Below are 25,939 nucleotides of genomic sequence, written 5' to 3'. Positions count from 1 at the left end.
TACATGCTGCCACCAGTGACTAACTACTTCGTAGTCATATACCCTCAAAGGGATAGGAGTGTCTGTTATTCATGGTGAACCCTGGTAGTTTATGGTAATGAGATGACTCATGGTGGGTCCCTATATAGTTCAAGCTAATGAGATGCCTCCGGATGTGATTTAAAGACCAACCATGTGATGTAAAGGCCTGGGGCTTCGAGCCACAAGAAATCAATCTGACTTCCAGGGAGAGTGTTGGAGGCTAGAGACTAAGTTCAGTCTTGTGGCCAATGATTCAATCAGTCATGCCTACATAACGAAACCCCAATAAAAACCTCTGGACACCTGTAGCTCAGGTGAGCTTCCTGGCTGGTGATACACACTCCTGTGCTGGGAGGGTCACATGTCCTGAGGACACTTTTGTTTATCATCCTCCCAGACCTCTCCCTACGTGTGTCTTCAGTTGACTGGTTCTGATTTTTATCCTTTACAATAAAACTGTAATGACATGTATAGTGCTTTCCTGAGTTCATTGAGTCACTCTAGGGAATTACTGAACCTCAGAGGTAGGGGGCACCCCAAAATTTGTAGCCAGCTGGCCAGAAATGCAAGCAACCTGGGGACCCCTGAACTCGCAGCTGGTGTCTGAACTAAGGGCAGGTTTATGGAGGGCTGTGCACTTAAACTGTGAAGTTTGGCCCAACTCCAGGTGGTCAGTATATGAAGTCATTGCAATGGTCATCGTCTTATTTCTCACTACACTCCCCAGGCTTATGGCAGCCTCTGGAATTGAGTAGGTCATCAAATGTTTGTCGAACAGCAAGTACTTATACAACTGGAATAATCTGGACAAATTCTGAATTCTTAGTCATGTAAAATAGAGGTTAGCTTTTAAGTCACTAATCTGCCAAGTCCTACTCCTGACTCTACCATCTATTATATGTAAAACTTAATTCATCTGAGTCTCAATTTCCTCAACTGTAAAATGGGGATAACAGTAATTCTTCCACAAGATCCTCATGACATGACATTTAAACTGCCTACTACAGTGCTTAGCACCCAGTGGACATTCAATAAGCATAACTGTCATCCCCCTCAGGACAGCACACAGGAACACTTGCTAATGAAAAGTCACTGCTCCGTCTCCACAGGCATATGCTAAATCCCATCCTGCTACCTTACAGAAGTTTCCTTTAGTGTCAAGAAAGGGTAGGTAAGAGTGTTAACAGACCACTATTAATTAATGCCAAGTCATTGCAACTACTAGAAAAACAAATGAAAAGGCAAACATCTAAATGATGATCAGTCAATAGTGTCATAAAAATAAAGTAATGATTGCAGAATGACATCTAAATTGCTAAAAATCAGTGTATGAACCCAGGATCTCATCTGTCACAATGAATTATCTTTAAATGTAATTATTCACAAGGCTCTCTATTTTCTAACTCCTGTTCTTAGATGAAGGGCTATGCATGGCTACTCTTTATATAATTTTCAAACAACTCAAAAATTAAGTTCTAAAAGTATTTTGAGCAATAGCAACGTCACACAACAAGTGTCTACGGTCCCAAGGAGCCACTTTGAAATACTCATGTTTGTCCAAAAAAATAATAGTTCACATTCCTGATAAACTGAGTATTTGCAACATAAATAGTAAAAAGAAAAAAGAAGATGAAAAAGTTTGAAGGAAACAAACTTTTATCTATGTTTAAGTTTTTAACAATGATTTAACATATCAGAGATATTGTGTAAATTTAAAAAGTGAAGAACAATGTAATGAGTAAGTCTGGTCAACAATCACATTAGTTAACTTACAGCCAAAATCTACACCATGTGTTTATGAGTTTTCCTGTCTAATATAGTTTCTCTTATCTATAAAACACTCTATAATAATTTGTACATACAAAGATTTTTAAATTGGTACTAAAATTTTTGTGATTTTTTAAATTTAATCTGACTACTAATAAAATATTTTGAGAACTGATGGATATACCTTCTTTATTAAACCATTAAAGAAAGCATAACTGAACCTTTTTATAAAATTTAAAATGTTACCATTTTGCTAAAATAAAAAGACAGCTATTATATATATATATGTCTATTTTTTGTCAGCTAGAACTCACGTTAATCTATCCAAATAGTTCTGAAAACATCATCAAATTATGTTAAAAGAATACACTATATACAGCAAAAATAAAGGACAGTCATTAAGAAATTTCCAATTCTAATACAAAACTTACTTATCTTTGCTATATTATTACTGACATTATTATATACACAACTAAGTTGACGGTCAATATCTCTGCAAATTTATTTTGAAGTACAGACCAGTATCTGTGTGTGTATATATATATATATGTGTGTGTGTGTGTGTGTGTGTGTATATATATATAATTAATAAATTATACAGTTACTTTTCTAAAACTGTAAGTTCATCAGTGAAATATAAGCACTCACCTAAGTACAGCTATTAAAGGTGCATATATTGAATCTCCATCATAAACATACATATGATCCCAGCTACATTCTGTAGCAAAATGATTGAATCTTAATCTTAACACTGCATTTGGACTAAAAATAAAAAATAAAATATTTTAAAATTAACATATACAAAGCACAGTCTGAAGAAATTTTAGGTAATTTTATTAAAACCCATTTACAGGTAATTTGGCTATAATTTCCTAAGTCACCAGTGTAAAAGACTGAAAAGTAGTCATATCTAATGTGTAAAAGGGAAAAAAGACATGCAACTTCAAAATCTGTTAACAGGCCCTATGTGAGTATCATCATTTTATAAAAATTCAGCCCACAGGAAATGCTCTCTCTTGATTAAGGTGGAGGTTACACAGATTGTCTATATTATTGAAACCTTATTGAACTGCATACTTAATATGGGTACATTATATTGTATGCAAATTGTACTTGAATAAAGTTGAATTTTTTAATTCAACACTCAAGAAGAAACTATTCATATCTGTACACAGTCCTTAACTAGAAGCCCTAATCAGGTCTTCAAAGTTTAATTGAAAGGTCTCATTGTGATGGACTATTAACAAGTAAACAAAATGAGACCACAGGTACACAAAGAATTAGTAACTTTTAAGTTCTAAAAAACTTTTTAAAAACCCACAAAAGTCCCAGTTTTCCAAATACACTCTTTAAAAATCATAAAGTGGTTCAAACAATTCATATCAATTCATTTATGATCCATTCACAATGTTTAAATAAATTCAGTTTCAAGCCCTTGCTACTGAAAAAATACCTCTAAAAGGATAGTTCACTCCTTGCTACTGAATGTTTTTTTAAACACCCTTTGAACTAAAATGCTGAATAATATGAACCAGTGGTATAATCCAACATGGAATTTTTTACTTTCTATGAACCTTCAAATTCTACAAGATAGTTAAAAGAAATGCCTACTTGATTTAATGCCACACTAACTTAATTAAAAAACAAAATATATGTAAAAATTAAACTATTACCACAAGGGAATGGGTAGTGTAGTTTATATTAAAATGATATCTAAAAGTTGTAAATCCCATAAAAATATTGTGAATGTTTTTCTAATAATAAGCAATTAAATAAACTATATAACTATAAAGTTGTTAGACTTTACTGCTTTACAATTGATACAATCATCTTTTTTATCATTTCGGAATAAAACAAGTATACCCAAATTGTATACTTACTAGCCTTCAATTAGCCATGTACATTTAGTTTTATACTTATAGTTAATTGGACCATCTGTTAAATATCCAGAGGGTTCTGTTAACCTAGAAAACAAAACCATGAAAATAATTACTTTAAAGTAACTTTAAGACATACAATAGCCTAAGAAAATTTAAAAAACAATAAAGCAAAAGAATGGAACATAGCAGTTTACTGGGAAAAAAATAGTTATTTACAACTTAGGACCATTTTCAAATTGGCACTTATCTTTCTATACCTCAAAAGAACTTTATTTTGGATTTCTTAAAGCCTTGATGTCTTAAGACTGTTTTATTTAACCTAGCGGGAAAATGCACTGAAAGATTGAATACGGTATTGATGGGCTGAATGTGGATGTAAAATAGATTAAGTTAAACTTCTTCTTCACAAAAGTTAGGTGGAGGCAAAAGACAGAAAGTCGAATGCACTTTGAACGATGCAGACCTATAGAATACAGAAACCATGAGTGCGCTCCCACCACCAGAGCTACAGTGTCAGCTATGCTGGGTTCTCCTGCACCGGGATTGCTAAAGTAGCCGTCACCAGACTTCCTGAGTGTGGCGACCTGTTTTTATTATCATTTTCTCGTGTTCTACACAATTTTCAGAATTTAAAAATGTTTGAAACAGGATCCCAATCCAGTTCATTTTGTTCCCCTTAGCCCCAGCCCAATTATTTTATCAGCAAAAGACCATATTTTAAATAATTAAAATTGCTTCATATTCAGCCTTTAAATATTTGTATATGAATACAAACACATATACCCTTCAGGATTTATCAGTCTTTATATATTCACGTATACATATTCACATATATATATTCACATATACATACACACGTATACATACGTCTATATATATGTACACAGTCATCAGGGTCTTTATCTAGTTTTAGATAAAATTAAATTTTTCTGATATGAGAGTCTTAAAAACCTTAGGATAAAAAAGGATCATCTACCCCAATCAGTGTTGACAGAAAGGTCAGTCCATATGAATTGTTACTTATAAATCTTTCATAATCCCTGCCAAATTACTTTGAGCAACAAGAGGGATAATTCATACTTGGAAAAGTTTCTGAAGCACAAAAGGCAAATTTCAAAGTTCTCAAATTAATGTAATAATAAACTGAGCAATTTCTACCTGCCAGGTACTACTGTAAGCACACAATGTGTTCCCTCATTTAAAAACCCCCAAAACTGTGTGAGATAGTAAGTAGTTATGAATCCCATATTCCAGATGAGAAAACAAAAGCAGTTTAATAACAGGTTAAATAACTTGTCCTGATGTTTCACTTCCAATCATACCAGATGAGGTAATTCAGACAAACCCGCCACTGAGGACAACTTAAAAAGCTAAGGAACAATTTTAAAATCTAAAAAGCATGCTGGAAGTAACAGAAGGGTAAGCCCTGCCAAGCTAACTAAGATCAAGAAGTTGCAAATTCCAGGCATTCAGAGCAGTGCTTGCTCTGGAGAGATCTGCCTATTTCGAAGACACTGCCAAAGGCTGAGCGAGCCTTTGGCAGCTTCCGCGAGGGAGGGGGGCAGGAGTTGGAGGCAATCGCCCACAAAAGGTAGAGGTTCGGATAAACAACAGGACACTTCGAACTGGGACACAATGACTTGCCCTTGGGGTAAAGGTGTCCCTGAAGTAAACTAGCCTTACACAGACGAGTCATCTGGATAACAAAAAAACCCCAAGGCTCACAATTGGCTTAACGTGATTTAGGAGGGAGAGCTGCCAGTTCCCCGGGGCTCTTAACAGGAGGCCAAAATACTCTCTGAATAAAGATAACCTTATCCTAGCTCTCAGATTATTTCCACCTATACTATTTTAAAATAAAATGTCTAGCATGATCAAAGCTAATTAGTCTTAGGAAGACACAAGACAAGAAACAAAGAACCCACACACAACAGGAAGAGACCTGAAGATATTCTAATAATGGGGATCATCAGACACCGCCACCTATCAAACGAATGGGCTTGACCACGCCCACAAAGACAAAAGACCATGTGAAATAGGGGCAGTTCATTGAAAACTTTTAAGAAGCAACAGAGCACATTTGAAAAAAACAAAAAAAAAAGGAAATTCTAATACTAAAAACGACCGTAACCAAAGCCAGTCAATGCTCAAGTTCAACAACACAACTAAAGCAAGGTGAGAGGGCTGGAGGACAGGTCCATAAAATCATCCAAACTACAGCAGCAGGATTGAGGGTTCGACCCACTGGGTTTGGATTCCTCCTCTACCAGGTAAAATGCCAAGCAGCAGAGTCTGGCTGAAGACAGGGAAAACGGGAACCAGGGTGTGGAAGAACAAAACCACGGGGATCAGTTATGGTCTTGGAGAAGATTCTAGAAACAAGGATCCTGACAGCTTTGCATAGTTTCTAGTTGCTTGTTATATGTATGTCTTCTCTCTCCACGTTTTTGGTTTCTATACAAGTTGTTATTAAGTCAATGTCACAACTCAGACGTTAGATAATGGAATATTCGATGTGACTCTGACTGAATATGAAGATTAATTAGTGTAACCAGTGAGAGATGAACGACTCTTGGAACTGTGTGTCCCTCCGTTTGGACACCTGGCAGAGTGTATCTTCTTAGGAAGAAATGCAGAGTTGTCTGGATGTTGGGAAGTTCGCCTCCGCTTCGAGGGAAACCTGTGGAAGCTGAAGAGCCAAAGGGCAGACTGCGCCAGTTACCAGTCTCCGCTCACTTCAAGATTCACACGATTTGCCTACTCTGTGAAAATCGATCTGTGCCCTTTAAATATTTTTTCTCTGCCAGACGGCAGGATGCAAAGCTGGCATGCTCTGTCAGTAGAACGCACTGCAGAGACTGCAGGAGAAAAGAGTTTTGCTCCCCAGTTCCCACGTACATACTTAACCGTCTCCTGCAGCTTGCTGGCTTCTCCAGCGCTAGGCGCCGACAGTACATTACGGCCAGGAGCACCCAGCCACCACCAGCAACCCCCCCCCCGCCCCCCCGGCACTGTCCCTCAGGCCTCCAGTGAAACACTGCCCCAGGAGTAACTTTTCCCAGCATCCTATAAGGTAACCATGGCAAGCTCCAAGGGGCAGATGTCAAGCAGGTTCCATCAGTGCAGAATTACAGCCATTTTCCTGCCATTCCGTAAGCCACAGCCACGCTCCCAATAAGGTCTGGGTCTCTTACCTGCTCTGTCTCAGAGGCATAAGGGTAGTAATGGCTGCTCCTTCTATCCACTATTGCCATATTTTTCAAAGTTCTCTCTACTTCTTAATAGCCAAGTTCTCATTACTCCAATCCCTGTTACAGTCCATAAGTTTTTTTACATTAAACTTGTCCTATTAAAATTATCAAGTGATTCTCTTTCCAGATCAATCCGTAATAATAAAGAACATACAAAACAACATCACAACAGCATACTATTATGCACCCAATAGAATGGCTAACATTTTAAAGACTGGTTGATAAAATATTGGCAAGGATGTGAAGAAAAAGAATTCTCATAGGGCAAAACCAGTAGGACAACTTTAGAAAGTAGCTTAGTATTAACTGGCATCCTTGAAAACAGACTATCTTCGGCATTGGCCGACGGTATCAGAGCCACACCCATATCCTCTCAGACGCCTTATCATTTCCATACACCCCACACTGAGGGGGCAGATGGGGTGGCACTAACCCAAAGCGTGCTATATATGGCACCCCAATGACTAAGACAGTCACTCCCAGGAACTGAGGCGGTGGAATACCAGTGGGAGGGGATGTCCTGACTAATGCCGTAGGCTTATGTCCTATCTCCAGCCAGAATTTGAGAAATATTAGAGCAACACAGGCCATTCTCAGGACTGTGGAGTTGGTTGACTGCTGTTAAAAGCCACTGCTATGCCGAGGAAAGAAAACTGCAGTGGGGTTCCTCTAGCGAGGGGCAATTCTCCAGGAATGGCTTTCCCCTGTAAGACGCAACTTGCCGACCGCCAATTCTACATACAGAGCGAAAGCCAGGGCAAACACTGAAAGCGACTCTCTGATCCTGAAGAGGGGAGATGACGCTGCAAAACAGACCCAGGACCAGGTCGGGAGAGGAACAGAATTACAGAAAAAGTTTCATTCACATTTCTGCCAAAATGTCAGTCCTGAAGACGGTGCCCCCCATGGGGATACCTAAGAGAGTGCCAGCTGGGCTGATGCCCTGGAGAACCTTGAAGCCCCCGATGATTTTGGACATTTCGGGCCTGTGAAGGTGTTTCTGCAGCCAGTGCTGACAGTGAGAAAAACCAATTCCGTCCTCTTGAAAATGAAGACCTTTTCTAAATGAAGCTAGAGCAACAGTAACACCAGAAAGGAATTAAATCAATGAAATCAATCTGTGGCAAATAGCTACAGTCATCATACATCCAAAAACCACACAGTTAGAGGCAGCCCCATACACAGTAACCTCACGCACACAAAAAAAGATAAATTAAAAATCTCCAAACGTCTGAAAATAAAGCAATATATTTAAAAGTTACAAGGACAACTAGAAAATATTTTTAATTAAATACCTAAACAACACATCAAAATTTATAAGATGAAGCTAAACCAATGTTTAGACAGGACTTTACTGTTCTAAATGCGTATATCAGAATGTTGATAATCAAGTACAGGAAGAGTATTTCTGCAAGAGGTATGTTTGAAGACTTGGAGGTTCATGAAATAGCATGATATCTTCGGGAAACTGCAAGTGATTCCGTGGATCAATGAGTAATGTCTAAAGACAAGACTATACAGAGTAATTCATAAGATAATGGTTATAAAAATGGAGAAGATGCATTTAAGTTATTCAGATTGATTCAAGGAAGGAAACCATAAATTTAATTGCAGGTAATCCCTCGAACAACTGAAATTTACCTTTTCTTGTTTGCATTTAATTCACAAAATCACTTGCTGATACATTAAAATGTATCATGCCTAAAATGAAATGCCTTCAGGACAAAAAAAAAAAAAAAAGCAGCAAAACAGAAGGCATTCCACAGAGACACTGAAAGGCAAATGTGAACAATCCCTGCTGCCTGAGACAAAAAAATAAAAAAATAAAAAATTAGAGTAAAAGCAATCAATAGCTACATCAAGAGCCTGGGAGAAAAATGTGGGGAATGAGATTCTTTGAAGAATTAGGACATTAAAAAGGTATGCAGTGCATGAGCCTGGGAATCTGGAAAGCCACATGCATGTCCAGGGCAGACTGTGTGCTCAGAAAAGACTTTCACCTATGGCTAATTTTTAGACTCGGAGCAAGAAGGAAGTGAAGGCTAAGGCAGAGTCCTAAACAGCCTGGCTAAGCACTGAAGGAGTACCACAACAGAGTCAACCTGCAAAGTCTAGGAGAGTTCTTTATTTTTTTTTTTTTTTTTTGGCTCCAGCATTCAAGGAAATTTATTAAAACACTATGTGACCACAAGCTAAAGGAACAGAGACTTTAGAAACCACATACAGCAAAGAATGCAGTCATTACAAGACTAGTTTAGAAAAGTCACTAAGCAAATACACAACTACATAAGCAATAAAAATGAACCCTCAGTGGCGGGGGGTAATCTGATTTCTAGAGTTATGATATAATAGTCAAATGTCCAGTCTCCAATGAAAAAATTACAAAGCATGCAAAGAAACAAGTAAGTGCAGGCCAATTACAGATGTTAACAGAAACTGTCCCTGAGGAAACACAGCCTTTGGACTTGCTAGACACACTAAATCAACTATTTTAAATATGATAAAGTACTACGGGAAACCAGGAAAATGATATCTCAACAAATAAAGAATATCATTAAAAATTTGGAAATTTTCTCATCACAACCTCAAAGTCATTATTACCCTCCATTCTCTCAAAAATCAGGTAACACAAGAGGGAATCTTGTATAAAAGTTTCCCCTGGTTCTAAGACGAGGTGTAGATCCTGCAGTAGAGTACATCAAGAAGCCCTTCTCCAGAAGTTTCTAACTTACTTGCAACAAACCCTTAAAATCAAGAGTGCTAATTGAAATTGTAAAAACTTCCAAAATCAGGGCTGAAACTAATGATACAAATGATCAGGCATAATAAATTAAGACTGTGTGATAATAGTTTAGCGCCTCACTGGCTTACTATTTTTAAAACTTCTAATTTGTTCCATGACTCTACACAGCTACTTCTATTTCAACATCTATGGGGCAAGAATATCAGTATAGCATATTCAAAAAGCACCTTAATACATAGTCATGACATAAATAGCTCTTTTTATCTGGAAATTTGAGAACAGGCAGCCATGCTTTGCAAATATCACCTATTCAATACGATATAACCCATCTTCCTCATAGGGAACACGCACCCCAAACTGTATGGGGACATCACCCTTTTCTCTTCTCTCCAAACCCTTCCATTTCTCTGCTGCTGCCCCTTCTCCAGCTGACCCATTCCTGTCCTATGTCTCTCAACTCCTTACTTTAGTTCAAAATATATTGGGTTGGCCAAAAAGTCTGTTACTTTTTTGCCATACAGTGGTTCTAGCAGCGCTTAGTTGTCTTTAACTTCATTCAAAACAATTTTGTTAGACTGCGTTATGACAGCTGTCACATCAGTGCGCATTTTTTTAAAACTTACCAAAACTGGTGAATTTTTAGGCAGTCATTTTAATATTGAAAACGGAAAAAGACACGCAACATTTTCAGCATATTATGCTTTATTATTTCAAGAAAGGTAAAAACCCAACTGAAATAGAGAAAAACGATTTGTGCAGGGTATGGAGAAGGTGCTGCGACTGATCGAACATGTCAAAAGCGGTTTGCGAAGTTTCTTAGTACTTTTGACACACTGGCCAAATAATTCTTTGCTGTGGGGCTGGCTGTCTTGTGCATTGGTTGATATTTAGCAGCATCCCTGGCCTCTACCCACTAGAAGCCAATAGCGAGAGATAGCCAGCATATTCAAAATATCCAAATAATAAAATTATTGGTGAAAATGAAAAATGTGTCTTTCATTTTACAGAAAAAACTCAACAGACCCTTGGGCCAACCCTCCTCCAAAGAAACATATACGCTGGGAGCTACCCCTATACCTCTGATCTCTCACCTACAAGAGGCGACATGAAGAAACTGCCATGCTTCCCCACCCAGGCCGCACAATGGGAGGAGTCCATCAATCTACCCACTCTGTCCCGTTGCCTTCAACGTCAGGGCAACCACTACACAGACTTAAAATAAAACTGTACTCACCACAACCGTTGAATTCCTTCTCCGCCTTCCCCTGCCCCACCCCTAACCTAAAGCCCCTACCGGGAGCCTACCTTTGCCTCCACTTTCTGCCAAGGGGTCTCCTCGGGGCCATTTCCTCTTCTAGAAACTTGGGGGTGGGGAAGACTGACACAAACCAAGATGAAAGGGATGGCAAATTCTTCCTCACCACCCAGAGACAGGACAAAGGGGGGGGCGGGACGGCCCCCGCCACTTCCACAAGAGCAATTCTCGCTTTGTAGCGTCTGGACATCCTCTTCAGCACCGACATCCTTCACCTGCGTGCTGCTCCAGCCAAGCCCTCCTGCCTCAGGGGAATTTGGAACCGCTCCGCTTCTCAAACTCAGAAATCTTACACTCCAGCATGCACTCTGATCACAAACACCTGGTTTGCAATCTCTCCTTACCTCCGTATTCCCAATACCCTTACACTCCACCTGCGTAGAGGTCTCCGGACATGAAGTAACCTACAGTTCACTACCCAAAAGGTAAAACGGGTCTCCTACATGACTACTACTTCTAATGTTGTCTCTACAGTGCACTCGAAGTTTCAAACCATTCACTTATTTTTTTTTTTAATTCTGTGGCACTCCTGTTCTTGAGTTGAAAACCACACTGACATGTCCATCTAGATCAGGGCTATATAAACTACTGGCCTATCACCTGTTTGTGTAAAGGAAGATTTATTGGAACCCAGCTACACCCATTTGTTTTCATGTCTTAAGATTGCTAACATGCTGCAAGAACAGAGTTGAGAAGAAGCAACAGATCATCTGGCCTGAAAAGCCTAAAATATCTACTCTCCGGCCTTTTACAGAACAAGTTTGCCAGCTGCTGTCTAGATGCCTGCCACATGCCCATGTGCCTTGCCCATGTCTCATCTAGCTGAAGCTGCACAGTCTGGAACACCTGACCAAATAAGCATGCTGGGCTCTTCATACCACAGGAGCGGCCACTCCTAAATGCAGGACCACCAGCACAAACATTCAACAGGACTAAAATTAAATCACTCAAAGCGCCGTTCTCTATCCCGGCCATGAATACAACATTTGATTAAGACATTATAAAAGTAAGAAAATTCAATAGTTTTATCAATCCTGTTTATCAAGACTATAGCTCTAGTGCCAGCACAACCACTCTACAAGGAGAAGCTGGGTCCACGCAGGGTTGGCTTTGTCCACCGTCCTTACAGGCGGTCTTTTTATAAAACGGTGTTCTTAATTAAAATATTATTTAATAGGTTATTGATTTCTTTTTAAACAAAATGGATGAGGAGGACCTCTAGATTATATTCATTGGAATTAACTTCTCCCTCTGTGCCCACGGATACATTATTGGATTACCCTGTGCTGAGCCTGCATTTGCTCTCGTCCCTGTCACAATGCCTTCTGCATGCTCTGTCCACCTGATCCCATTTTATTTTCATTGTATGTGCACAGAGACCATTATTTGGGTTTTGTTCCTATAATACAGTGATTCTTATCATTTTGAGATCTGAGATCACTTTTGAGAAACTTTTAAAAGCTATACCCTCATGCCTACAAAAATTTATATAAATATGTTTCATATACAAATCGGATAATTCGCCAACCACTCACGGCCCATCCCAAAACCTGATATTAAAAACTCCTGTTACATTATACAGCCAAATAATCAACAAGCTTGCAGAAAAAATTAAATATTGCTACATCACAGAGAACTATTTGGTAAGCTTAAACTTTTCTTTTGGTATCTTTGTGTACTGTAAAATGCACCCATTCATATTAATTAACCTTGTAAAGGACAAGCAAGAACTCCGTAGCAGAATGAAAAAGACATGAAAAAGACATGACTGAGAAATTGAAAGTAAAAGGAGCTGCAAGAATCTCAGCTTGGTCATTTAATGGGTATGTTAGTCAACTTCCTCAAGTCTCAGTTTCCTTCTGTGCAAAACAGTTATAACAATAGTACTTATTTCATATGATTGTTCTAAAAATATAATTAGATAAAACTCATCAAGTGTTCAGTAAAGGAGCAAAGCAAATCCATGTAGAGTTCATGGCACACTGGCAGAAATAGATCTCAAACTCCTATCAGTCTGGTACCAACACTCAGCCTCTTAAGTAACCCCTCCGCTATACAGAAATCCAGAAGATTACAAGTTTAATTAAGAAGTAATTAAGAAGAAACCTCTTATTGAAGAGTAAAACATGGCTTGCTATGGAAAAAGGGCCAGACAGACGTGATCTGGCAACTCATCTGTCATTTAGTAGCTATCATACTGTGCATAAATAACTGCTTCAGGTCTTTCATTACCTATTCCCACTGTAAAATGAGAATAACAATATCTACCTCATAAGACTTTCATCAGCAATAAAAAAAGGCAATATTCATAAAAGCTATCTTCCACCACATTATAATACTTCTCTTAATTCAAAATTTAAGTTTTGAAATACTAGTTTTAATACCATTAATATTATTCTTACATGAAATAAGATAATAAATTCTATTTTCTAGAAAAATATCCATTATCAACATAATTATATTGTCAAAAAAGTACGAATGAAACCTGGGATTAAACTTAATATATCAAAACATAGAAAATGCTCTTAGATTTCTATTTTTTTATGAGACATAGGAAATCTGCCTGAAAGTGTCTAAATCTGTACAGTGCTTCTATTTTCTAAATGCTTCTATTTTACCTATAAAAATAATGAGTATGTCCCCCTCCCCGCTGGGGAAGAAGGTGGAGGTGGAGTCCCTTCAGTCATTCCTGCCTCCACTAAGGGAGTATCAGCAAAGACCATCACTGCTGCCTCTCTCCACCTGTGGTGCAGCAGCTGCCGAGACTGTGGGCTGGACCATCTCTGGCCCTGCACTAAGTAAATGACAGCAGACTCAGCTCCCCTTATCCTCCTAACTAGAGAATGGGAGGAACATCTCAAATTAATTATCGAAGCTTTCCATCTTAAAAAACTAGATTAAGAAAAGCAAATTAAAACCAAAGGAAGCAACAATCAATGAAACTGAAAATAACAGCAACAAAAATAGCAGGAATCAATGAAACCAAACACATATTCTTTGAAAAGATCAGTAACATTAATATGTGTCTAGCCGGAATAAGTAAGAAAAAAAGGAAGCAAACATAAACTATTAGTATCAGAAATGGAAGAAAAACTATCACTAAAGATCCCACAGACTTTTTAAGTATAACAAGGAAATATCATGGGTCATTTTGTGCCCATAAATTTAAAAACTTAAGATGAAATGAACACCATCTACCAAAGCTCACTAAAAAGAAATAGATAAAATGAATATACAAACATTTGTAACAGAAGTTGAATTCGTGGTTACAAGTCTTCCCACAAAGAAAATGCCAGGCCCAGGTGCCATTACTGATGGATTTTACCAAACGTTTAAGAAAATATATAATACTGATTCTACATAAATTCTTACAGAAAACAGAAAAGGGAGCACTTCCTAACTCATTAATGAGTTAAACAAAGGCATTACAAGAAAAGGAAATTACAGAGGCTCTCTCTCATGAACATCAAAGCAAAAATCCTAAACAAAATATTAGCAGATCAAATCCAGCAACATATAAAAAAATGTAATATATTGTGACCAAGTGGGGTTCATCCCAAGAATGTAAGGCTGATTCAGTATTTGAAAATCAATCAGTTTAATTCACCAATATCCACAAACTGAAGAAGAAAAACCAAATGACCCTCTCAAGAGCTACAGGGGGAAAAATGTGATAAAACTCAACATCCATACATAATGAATTCTCAAAATTAGGAATAGTAGGGGACTTCCTTAACCTAATGAAGGGCATTTACGAAAAAAAGCCTGCAACTAGTATGATATTTAATCTTCAAAGACTGAAGGTTTGCCATCTTATATGGGGAATAGGCAAGGATACCCCTCTTACTCTCTTATTCAACACCAGGCCGAAAGTCCTAGCCAGTACAGCAGAGCAAGAAGAAAAGTGAAGGGCATGTACTGTAATTGGACAGAAAGAAGTAAAACTGTCTCTATTCAGAGAAAACAATTGTCTATGTAGAAAATCCTGGGAATCTCCCCAAAAAGCTACTGAAACTAGGTAGGTTTAGCAACTTTGGAGGGTACAAGGCTAATATACAAAAATCAATTTTATTTCCACACAATGAAAATAAACAACTGGAAACTGAAACTCAAAAAAACACTATCAATTACAATAGCATCAAAGGACAAAAACTATTTAGGTATAAATCTAACAAAATATATGTGAGATCTACATCTGATAACTACAAAACACTGATGCAAGAGATCAATAAAAACCTAAATAAATAAATATATCACGTCGGACTGGAAAATTTTTGAATTAACACAACCTCAATCAAACTCCCAAAAGAATTTTTTTTTTTTTTTTTTAGAAATTGATAAACTGATTCTAAATCTTATGTGGAAAAGTTCATGAACTAGGATAACCAAATAAATTTTCAAAAAAAAAAAAATAGTTGAAAGTATCCCACTATGAATTTCAAGACTTATTATAAAGATACAGTAGTCTAAAAAGAGAGGAATTTCCAAAAGGGTAGCTATTTGAATCAAAGGAACAGAAACAGATATAAAGATAAAGATATCAATTAATCTTTAACAAAATTGCAAAGATATCGATGACAAAAGTATAGTCTTCTCAACAAATGGTCATTTCATAATGAAAAGGGGGTCAGTTCTCAAGAGCATATAACATAAAACGTCATGCACCTAATAACAGCTTCGAAATACATGAAGCAAAAACAGGTTAACACTACAGAGAAAAGTATATAAATACAATATTATAATTGAAGATTTCAATACCATTCTCTTGACATCTGATAGAAGCAGACAGAAAATCAGAAACGTGTTAGAAAACTTACACAACCAACCTGACCTAATTAAAATTTATAGCACATTCTGCCCATCAACACACATAATTCTCACATGCACAGGATATTTATCAAGATGGACAATATTGTGACTAATAAATTTTAACAGTTTAATTACACAGCCCTAAACATATTAAATAAATTGAATTTGTAGATATGTATCAAATAAATTTGATTTATATTAAATAAATTGAATTTGAAGTTAAAGAAAAGTCCAAGTCTCGAGGGCTTCACTGGTGAATTCTACCAAATGCATAATGAAGAAATAAAGCCAATTCTACATAAACTGTTCCAGCAAACTGAATAAGAAGGCACCAGCTCATTCTAGCAGGCCAGCATTACCTTGACTCTAAGACTGGACAAAGATATTATAAGAATAGTGCATACCAATATTCTTCATGAACATATATTTCTAAATCATGAACAAAACTGCAAGCAAAATTTTAACAAAAAAAATCCAATAAGTATTTTTTATATACATATAAATATGATAGGGTTCATCTAAGGAGTGTAAGGTTGGTATAACATTCAAAAATTAAGTAATGTAATATAGCATATTCACACACTTAAAAAAGAAAAATAACAATCTTAACAGATGCCAAATAAAGTATTTAACAAATGCAATATCCATCTCTAATAAAACCCCCAGCAAATTGAAAGATAAGGGAACTTCCTGAATGTAATAAGGATTTATATAAATCTTACAGATAACTTACTTAATGGTTAAAGATTAAATATTTCTTCCCTTAAATCAGGAAAAAGACATGACTGACCACTCTCACCAGCTGTATACGTCATTGAAATGGAGGTTCTAGCCAGTGAAATAAGGCAAGAAAAAATAAATAAAAGGCATCCAGATTGCAAAGAAATGGTTAGGGTCTCTTAATTTGCAGACAACATAATTATTTATTCAAAATCAGAAAGTAGCCTGCGAATCAAGTGTCGCTGGTTCGATTCCCAGTCAGGGCACGTGACTAGGTTGCACGCCAGGTCCCCAGTTGGGGGCGCGTGAGAAGCAACCACACATTGATGTGTCTCTCCCTCTCTTTCTCCTTTGCCCTCTTTCTAAAAACAGATAAATAAAATTAAATTAAAATTAAATACAGTAACCTTGTTTAAAAAATCAATTAATTTGTAAAAATTTTTAAAAAAACAAAATCAGAACGTATCTACCAAAATCTACTCCAACTAATAACTGAGTTCAGCAAGATTGAAGGGTACAATATTAAATATACAAAAATCAGCTATATTCCATATAATAGCAACAATCAGACATTGAAACTAAATACACATATATAAATGCGTCATTTACAACAGCTTCAAAAACTATAAAATACTTAGAAAAAAGTCCGACAAAAAAGTTGTAAGACCTGTTCACCGAAATTTTTTAAATATTGCTGAGATGAAAGAAGATCTTAAAAAATGGAGAAATATACCATGTTCATGCCTTAGAAAACCCAATATTGACAAGGTGTCAACTGTTCCCCAAATTGACCTATATATTCAACACAATCCCAAATAAAATCCCAGCAACACTTTCCTAGAAACTAACAAGCTGATTCTGAAATCCATATGAGAATGCAAATGAATTAAATAGCCAAAATGACTGAAAAAGAACAAAACTGAAGGACTTACACTCCATTAATTTAAGACTTAGAAAGTTACAATGATCAAAACAGTCCCAAAGTAGACAACAAATATATGAACTGATTTCAACATAGGTACAAAGCCACTTTAGCAGAGAAAGAATAGCCTTTTTAACACATGGTCCTGAAACAATTTAATATCTATATGCAGAAAAAATGGGTTAAGATCTATACCTCTCACCATATGCAAAAATTAACTCAAAATGGACAATAAACCTAAATGTAAAATCTAAAACTACAAAACTTCTAGAAAAAAGTGATCAAAGAAACTATTTGGTCTAGGCTAAGATCCTTAGATATCATGACAAAAGCACAATCCATATTTTAAAAGATGATAAACTGGAATTTGTCAATTTTGAAAACACTGTTAAGAGAATAAAAGACAAGACCCAGCCTGGAAGGAAATATTTCCAAATGATATATCAGGTAAGGAAATGGTATCCAGAATGGATAAAGAACTCGTAAAAATAAGAAGAAATGTAAAAACTATGCAAAAGCTTTAAAGAGATACCTCACCAAAGAAGACCTACAGATGGCAGGTAAGCCCAGGACAAGACGCTCAGCACTGAGTCATCAGGGAAATGCAAATTAAAACCACAATGAGGTACCACTCTGTACTTCATAGAACCACTGAAATTTAAGTCTTACTAACCCTAGTGCCTGAGGATGTACATAACTAGAACATTCATAGCTGCTGATGGGAATGTAAATGACACAATTACGTTTGAAAATGGTGTGTCAGTTTGTTAAAAAGTTAAACATGCATTCAGCATAGGATCCAGCCATTCCACTCATGTATTTACCCAAGAGAAACATCCATACAGAGACTTCTACTATGAGCAGCTTCCAGAAGAGCCCAAAATTGGAAACAACGCAAATATCCATCACCAGGGGAATAACAAACAAACTATGGTCTACTTATAAGCTGGAATACTACTCAAGAATTAAAAGGAATAAACTTCCGATACACCATTAATGAATCTCGAGAAAAATATGCTGTGAAAGAAGCCAGACAAAAAGGAATACATAATGCATGATTCCACTTACATAAAATTCTAGAAAATGCCAACAAACCTATAGTGATAGAAAGCAGCTCAGTAGTTGCCTGGGGACAGGGAGAAGCAGCAGGAAAGAAGGGCGTGGGGATTAATAGATATTTTTATAATCTTGATTGCGGTGTTATTTTCAGAGGTATGTACACGTCAAACTTTTTAAGCTATCCAGTTTATTGCATGTCAGTTATACCTCAAAAAGCTCTTAAAATAATTTAAAGGACCCAAAAAGGGAAAGAAAAATAATTTAAAGGAAAAATTACAAATGCAATTAAATAATTCCTTTTGAGTGTACTGAAAAGAAAAAACCGTGCTGTAAGAGTACTTATTAGGGGCTAATGTAGCCTGAGGAGTCAGAAAAGCCTCCTTAGTATAAACTAAGATTTGAAGGATGATTAGTAATCAACCACACGAAAAATAAAAAACAGATAGGAAAAGAGGGTTCAGAGAGAATACAGCATGTGTGAAAGTGCTCTGAGGCCAAATGGAATGTGACATTTCCAGGGAACTTTAAGAGACCACTGCAGAGAAAAGGAGGGGGGAGTCTAATCTGCAAAAGGAGCAAATCATGCAGACACGTGGTTTTGAAAAACATGCTACAAGTAACTTACTTATCAATTCAGGATCTTCAGAAACACTCGATTTATTTTTTTAATTTCTACTATGTGATTTCTAAAAATTAGAAAGAATGCATGGATATAAATTATGTATTACAATTTAGTTTGAAATAAAGATGACCAGGGGACAGGGAACATTCAATTTAACTTTAGAGTTACTGACAGTTTCCCTACTATTAATAAGAAGGACTCCAAATATATGTGTGTATATCTATATACATACTAGTAACTTAAGGAAAACATTTGCACACTTAACCCTAACCCATTTTGTTTATTATAGCAATCTCATTCCTAATATATCTTCCTTTTGCTGTCATTAGAAATAAATACTTCCATTATAAATGTGTGAAATTCAGTATCCATATTTGACTAACCTATGAAGTTAAAAAAAAATCTATATATATTGAACATGTAATAAGATTTAATATGTAATTTTAGAAAATGTTCAATAAATGTTTAAGAATAAATTTACATTTGCAAATTATTCACAATATAATGATATTTTCCAGTCTCAGAGCATTATTTAGGTTATTTTGTTTACCTGAGAGAAATTAGAAGTCCTAGGTTCCTAAGTCACATTAGCAAGGAAATGGACATGTGAACACAAAATATAAATTTATGTAAACATAAATCTCAACTACTCTAAAAAAATCCCAAACAAGCAGCTTCTAAAAGAGAATGCTATTTATTCAAACAGATCTACAGCATAATGTTTTCCAGCATGATGCTATTCAAGTGGTACTATTTGAATTAACATCTATCATAGCCTTGATTACTGTGTTCCAAATTGGCACCATCCTGTTCTGATCCTCAGTCCTAAGTCCTTCAGCAATGCTGTCGCTGAAGATCAGTGTTCATTTTGTTTTACCTATGTGAGGAATGGCTTATAATTCTGAGTGTTTCATTCTTTTCAAATGGAGTCAGAGAGAAGACTGGAATCAATGCTAAGAGAACCAAAGTACCACTTTTGATAGCACATTTGCTTCTGCGTTCTCCCCCAACCATCAATCTTCCATTCTAAAGCAGCATTTGAAGAACACTCTTATTCCCTAGTGAAATCCCTATAGTAGGGAGAAAAAGCTAAGTTACCATGGAACCAGCCAATTAATTTTGACACCTGTTTACCAAGATTGATCATTTTTGATGTCTGTTAAGTTTGCTATCCTCCAGTTTCGTAAAAGATTTTAAAGATAATTAATGAAGTGAGAATTTCCAGCTAAAGTCTTTCCCACTGTGTTATTACTTCAAGCCACCATCCTCAAATAAATCTTAGCTTAGCATGTACTTTACCAGGAAGAATTCTTTTCTTCTAAACCAATTCTTCCCTTTAATATTAAATATCACGCTTTCTTTAACCTTAAAAGCATCACACAGAGTCGTACCAGTTTTTTTTTACCCTAATTAATAGCCTGTATTCTACAGAGATATAAAATGTGTTCTACTTTTCAAGAGAATGCAATGAATCATAGGAAATTACAGCTTCCAAGGAAATGAGGAACATTCAATGATTAGTTCAGGGTTTATTGTTATTTAACTATATCTGTATTTAAAAAGCTATTCTTCCTTTACTCATTAATGTGTTGTGCTTCAGAACACCACTTCTCTGCTATTTAAGCTAGTTTTCACTTGATGTGTGATCTTTCCTACCAACTGGGGCAACATCTGCTCCTGAGGCTACAAGCTGCTGATGTAGCTGATTCATGAGCCCACTACTATACAACGCAGACAGGAGCTTCCCAGGACTGTAACAGTTTTGTCCTTAGACAGACGGAGTAGATCTACTCACACAAAGGCCAATACCCCTAAATTACATAGAAGTCAGGCAATCTTCCTATTTATGTACAAAAAGGTATAAAAATGGACATGGCTTTTTTCATTGTTGGCTCCCAGTTTATATACTCAAAATCTCTCCTGTTAGGTAGAAAGGCTGGCTGCTACACTCACAGCAAAAGTTTAAGGACACTGAAGTTAAAAAAAAAAAAAGGCTACCTGCCCTGGCTTGGTAGCTCAGCTGGTTAGAGCATCATCCTGATAGGCCAAGACTGTGGGTTCCATTCCCGGACAGCACACATACAAGAATCAACCAATGACTGCATCAAAAGTAGAAGAACGAATCTCCCCCTCACTCTCTCTCAAAACAAAATAAAACCAAATTTTAAAGAGACTAAGAAGCACAATACAATATGCTATCTTTCCTCATCTTGAGAGGCTTTTTACAAATTTTAATTAGCATCTCTCCCTAATTAAAATACATATTTAAAAATATATAGCACTATCCTAATTTGTGGAAGTGTGAAGCTAGAAAACATTTCAACCTATTGCTACAAATGAATTTCATAAAATCTCATTTTGAGATTTCACTTCCAAAAACCTGCTATAAATTAATTTAAATAGCAGGATCTACCTAAAATTAAAGTGTCATTAAAAAAAATTTTATAATGAATGTTCAGGGGCATTGTTTTAATCGGCAACATGCAGAATACAGGCATACATACATACATACATACATACTGTTTAGAACTCCCAGGAAATTTTTCTATAATGCATTAATAAGGTGAACCATATCCCTATCTTTGTCTTAGTGCCCAAGAGACATTTCACTTAGATTCGCTATCATCCTGACAATAAATATTAGCAATCTACATAATGTAATTTCAGAGCCACAGACCAGCCAGAAAACTTCATGTTAAGTTAGTCTAGAAGGCTAAGAAGTTGACTGACTTAATGCAGGCTGTCAGAGAGCTACCTTAATGTCCTTTACTATCTTATATTCTGGTCCCCCACATTCACCCATTTCTTTTCACTTCAGGCAGGAATGCAATCAACGTCATCCAACAGGGAGACAGTAACTTTACTGCTGTAAAACAAAGTCGTTAGGGCCTTGAGCTTCCGAAAAACCAAAGTGATGCTCCAACGCAATAGCTGATAGTGAAACAACCAGTGAGGAAACGCCATTATCTTCACGACGTTAAAAAGTCCGGGTATTTCCTTCTTTTATCTACCCCAATGTCACTCCCGGATTTCTCAATTCATGGCTGTCCTAACAAATTCAATATAGTATATTGGCTAAAAGAAAACATTCTAGAGTTAAGCTGGCTGATACGGAATTACCAACCTGCCCTTATCCTGTGTAATCTTGGGCAAACTACTTAAATTCATTGCCTTGATTTCTCTCTGTAAATCCATTCGAATATTTCTAGTACCTCACGGAGTTGTTCTGAGGAACAAATGGGATAATCCATGCTAGGGGCTTAGTACAGTGTTTGGCACATAGTAAGCCCATTATAAATTTTGCTTATGATCGTTAGAATTACTAAATAAACTGCTAGCAGTGGTAACCTGTAGAAAGAGAAATAGGATGGGCGGGGGGAAGAGAGGGTGATATTGGGAGACCGTAACTTTTAACCTTTACAGTTCTGTATTGTTCGAATGTTTCACAATGCCCAAGCACTTCATGAATTATTTGCCTAATTTTTGATTAAAGATAGTGTCCTAACAAGATGGTGTTTGGCACGTAACTGAATGTGGAAATGTTGATGAACAGGGGAACCCGAAGTCGCTGCGGACATCTGGACCGTCGGGAAAGGCTCAGCGTCCAGCGATCAGTGCTGCTCTCAGGGCGGAGGGAACAGCAGGTCCGCTCGGGGCTGGGGACCCGAGGCCGCGGGGGAGGGGGGGAGGCCGCGATGGGCGCGGGTCAGGGCTGAGGTTCGGGGTCCGGCAAGGCACTTACTTGAACCTGCCCTGGCAGTGCTGGCACTGGTCCCCCACCCAGCCCGGGTCGCAGACGCAGGTGGAGTTGACACAGCGGCCGGAGAAGCAGGAGCCGGTCCTCTCGCACGGCTTGGACTGGGACACCTGCGCGTAGAGCGCCAGGTAGAGGAAGCCATAGCACAGCAGCCAGTTGTTTCCATCCAGCAGCCAGGAGGAGGCGCCCCCGCAGCCCGCCGGCCGAGCCCTCCAGAGACCCGGGGCCACCGGCTGCGGGGGGCCAGTGCGGGCCAGGGCCACCGGCTCCATCTTACCCTGCGCCCCTGCCCGGCGGGGCTGCGCTCGCGGGCACGGACAGGGATGCTCCAGAGGGGAAATCCGGCCGGAGAAAAGCGTGCCCCCGCTGCTGCTTCTGCTGCTCTTCAACGGCGCCTGTCCCAGTCCCTCTCTCCGGTCAGGAGGGACAGATCCCCACCGCGTTCACCTCCGCTGGGCTCCCTCCAGTCGTACTCGGGCATCGCCTCTCTGTCTCCTGACCTTGTCCTCAGCGGGCCGAGCCCACCGCCGCAGCGCCCGGAGCCGGGCGGAGCCAGGGAGCAGGCAGCGCCGGCTGCTCGGGGCGCTCGGGAGGGGACCTGCTGGAGGGGACCTGCAGGAGGGGGAGGGGACCCCGCGCACTGCCCCGCCTCGACCGCTGCTCGCGCCAACTGCCTCCGCTCGCTGTCCTGCGCGCCCGGGAGGGCGGGGACCAGCTGGAGCCCCGAGGTGGGCGCGCCCAATGTGGGAGGGAGGATTCAGGAACCCGGGATCAACCTCGCACCGCCCGGCCCGCTGCTGGCCGCCCCCCAGCAGCGCTTTTCTCTCGCGCGCTGCTGGCCAGCCACCGGGACTGCAGCTGGCGCTCACGGGGCGCAGGACCGCCTCCCCGCCTCTCGCCTGTCCGCGCTCCCCCCACAAGCCTAGCGCGTGGTCTCGCCCCGCCTTAGCATGGACCGGGGACTCCCCCTTGTGCGCCCACCCGCCCGGCCGGGCCGGGAGCCGAGGGGTGACTGGCCCCCAGGTGTGGGTCCGCGTGCCCGCGGCGCCCTTGCCCGCTGCGCGCCAGGAAGCCGGCCCTACTCTCTCCAAGCGTCTGCTGAGCCCCACAAACGAAGGATCGGATCAGGACCGGCTTCGCAGCTTCAGCAAAAAAGAAGCCCTTCGAGTCCGCAGTCTACAGCTGCAAAAGTGCAGTGCTTTTTTCCTGGCGCTTCCTCTTCCTCCGCCCCATCCTCCTATGTGTTTCTTCTTCTTCTCCTTTTTTTTTTTTTTTTTTTCTAAAAAGAGAAAAACTCCAACAACACTCGAAGAGCTGAGCATGTGCAGCAGGCAAAAGTCTTAAAGGCACCGCAGTCAGACCACGTTGTGTGGTCTACAAGAGCTGGAAGGGGCTGGGGCTAGGGACTGTGAGGACCTGGGACTGTCACCGCTGAGGGACCTCTCCAAATGGGGAGCAATTTCTTCCACCGAAATAATGACTCCCCCGCCCCCCCCCCCCACTATATCTGCGTGGTTCAGAGCTCCAGCGCGCCACCCTTTGCCAACGCTGCCTCGGAACCCCAGGTACCCCCTTTTCGGTTTGTCAGTGTTTCTTCCTCCATCTGGGACAGTAGTTCTCCTTGAAAAATATTGCAACATCAGGCCCCCCCCCTTTTTTTTAAGAAAAGCAGAAAGGATGCCCAAAATGAGCCGTTTTCCTTCCAACGCGGCAATCTTTCCTCAGTTAGATGACTCTCCAAGATCTGATGGCATATGCTGAAATGTTTGCTTTGTACTTCTGTGCCTTCTCTAAACAGGCGATTTGACCCTGGAGAAAGAGCCGAACTACCAATTGCCGCCCCTATCCTCGAGTTTCAGCAAGGCTACTGGATCCCCACCAAGAAGAGCAGACAGCATGAAAAGGAAGTTGAAATCTACCAAAGGCATTTCTGACAGCAAATGGAGAAAAGTTTTAGTTGTAACCACACAGTCATAATATTATTGTTAAGAGTTCAAGTCATGTTTATTTAGGGCACAATGCACCCGCGTCATTCCTTTTAATCTTTATTATCCCCACTTTGCAGATGAAATCCTCCATTAACCCCATTTTACAGATGACGATAGAGACTCCTTGGACTTTCGTGGCTTTTCCCACCATTTGCCATGCTGTTCCTATTAGCAGATACTTTGTTCTACTTTGGGGAATAAAATTCAAGCATTGGCTTTGTTTGAAAATACCTCAGCAATGACTAGAGGAAACAAAGGCTCAGAAAGAGGTGGCTCCTTGGAAAGGAAAATGAAAAAAAAAACAATGATTTTGATTTATAAACCAAAAAAGTCACAGTTCTCCCATAATACCAATATTAGAAACGTCGTCCTCAAACCTTAAAAATTAGGACAGCACCTTCTTCCTTTCGTGTATTTTCTATATCAGGATGCTCCTTGGAGACCACCTGAGATAGGGGAAGAAGGGAACATTCTGCCGAAATTAGAAGGAGGATGTTGTTCTGGATCACACCTCTTGGTTTCCATGACTATAAAATCTAGAACTCTTTCTCATATTAGCGGTACATGAACCATCTCTGCCACCTTCTCCACCCTTCCCCTGTGTGTCTAAAGTTTAAAGCTGGCCACATCTTTCTCACATCTGATGCAGAGTGGCTTTCAGACATGTGGAAAGGATCCAAGCCCTTAAAACCATGGCTGAATGTGAAGGCAATTCAAATGGTACGCTGCAGTCCCTTTAACGAGAGAGACCACTGCTCAGCCACATAGTGACCTCCGTCTATATTCCTGCTAAGGATTTGCCCATTAAAGTACATCTCTTTTAATCTCGTAACCACTGTAATCAGCTCAGTACTTCATGCTGCACTGAAGAACATGCAGCCCCACGGGCCTCCTCGCAGCATAGCCTTTAGAATCAAGCTGACTACATTAAATTTACATAAAGTTATTCTCATTAGGATCCCAGGACTTCTATTTGCCCTATATCCTACTTTTCTTTGAAATTCTTTTAGTCAACATTTACCGAGGAACTGTTATGAATTTAAGAAGGAGAAAACAAAGATAAATAAAACTTGAGTTCTACCCCC

At 39.0% G+C, this 25,939-nt stretch overlaps 1 protein-coding gene across 1 annotated transcript in view; it reads right to left on the bottom strand.

Annotated features, from left to right (window-relative positions):
- The window catches only part of ATRNL1 (attractin like 1), a 480,268-nt gene extending 456,994 nt beyond the window's left edge, over positions 1 to 23,274 (bottom strand). Inside the window, exons 1-3 of the mRNA XM_090278658.1 lie at positions 22,852 to 23,274; positions 3,669 to 3,752; positions 2,437 to 2,550 (exon numbers count right to left, since the gene is read on the bottom strand). Of these exons, the coding sequence (XP_090134784.1) occupies positions 2,437 to 2,550; positions 3,669 to 3,752; positions 22,852 to 23,138 (485 nt within the window). The 5' untranslated portion in view covers positions 23,139 to 23,274. The remainder of the gene's footprint in view (positions 1 to 2,436; positions 2,551 to 3,668; positions 3,753 to 22,851) is intronic.
- Positions 23,275 to 25,939: the final 2,665 nt, after the last annotated feature.

The sequence above is a fragment of the Furipterus horrens genome, unplaced genomic scaffold (assembly GCF_987537825.1).
Source record: "Furipterus horrens unplaced genomic scaffold, mFurHor1.1.pri manual_scaffold_5, whole genome shotgun sequence".
NCBI classification, from domain to species: domain Eukaryota; kingdom Metazoa; phylum Chordata; class Mammalia; order Chiroptera; family Furipteridae; genus Furipterus; species Furipterus horrens.
Note: the sequence above shows the minus strand (reverse complement) of the source record. Positions and strands in the feature narration are given on the sequence as shown.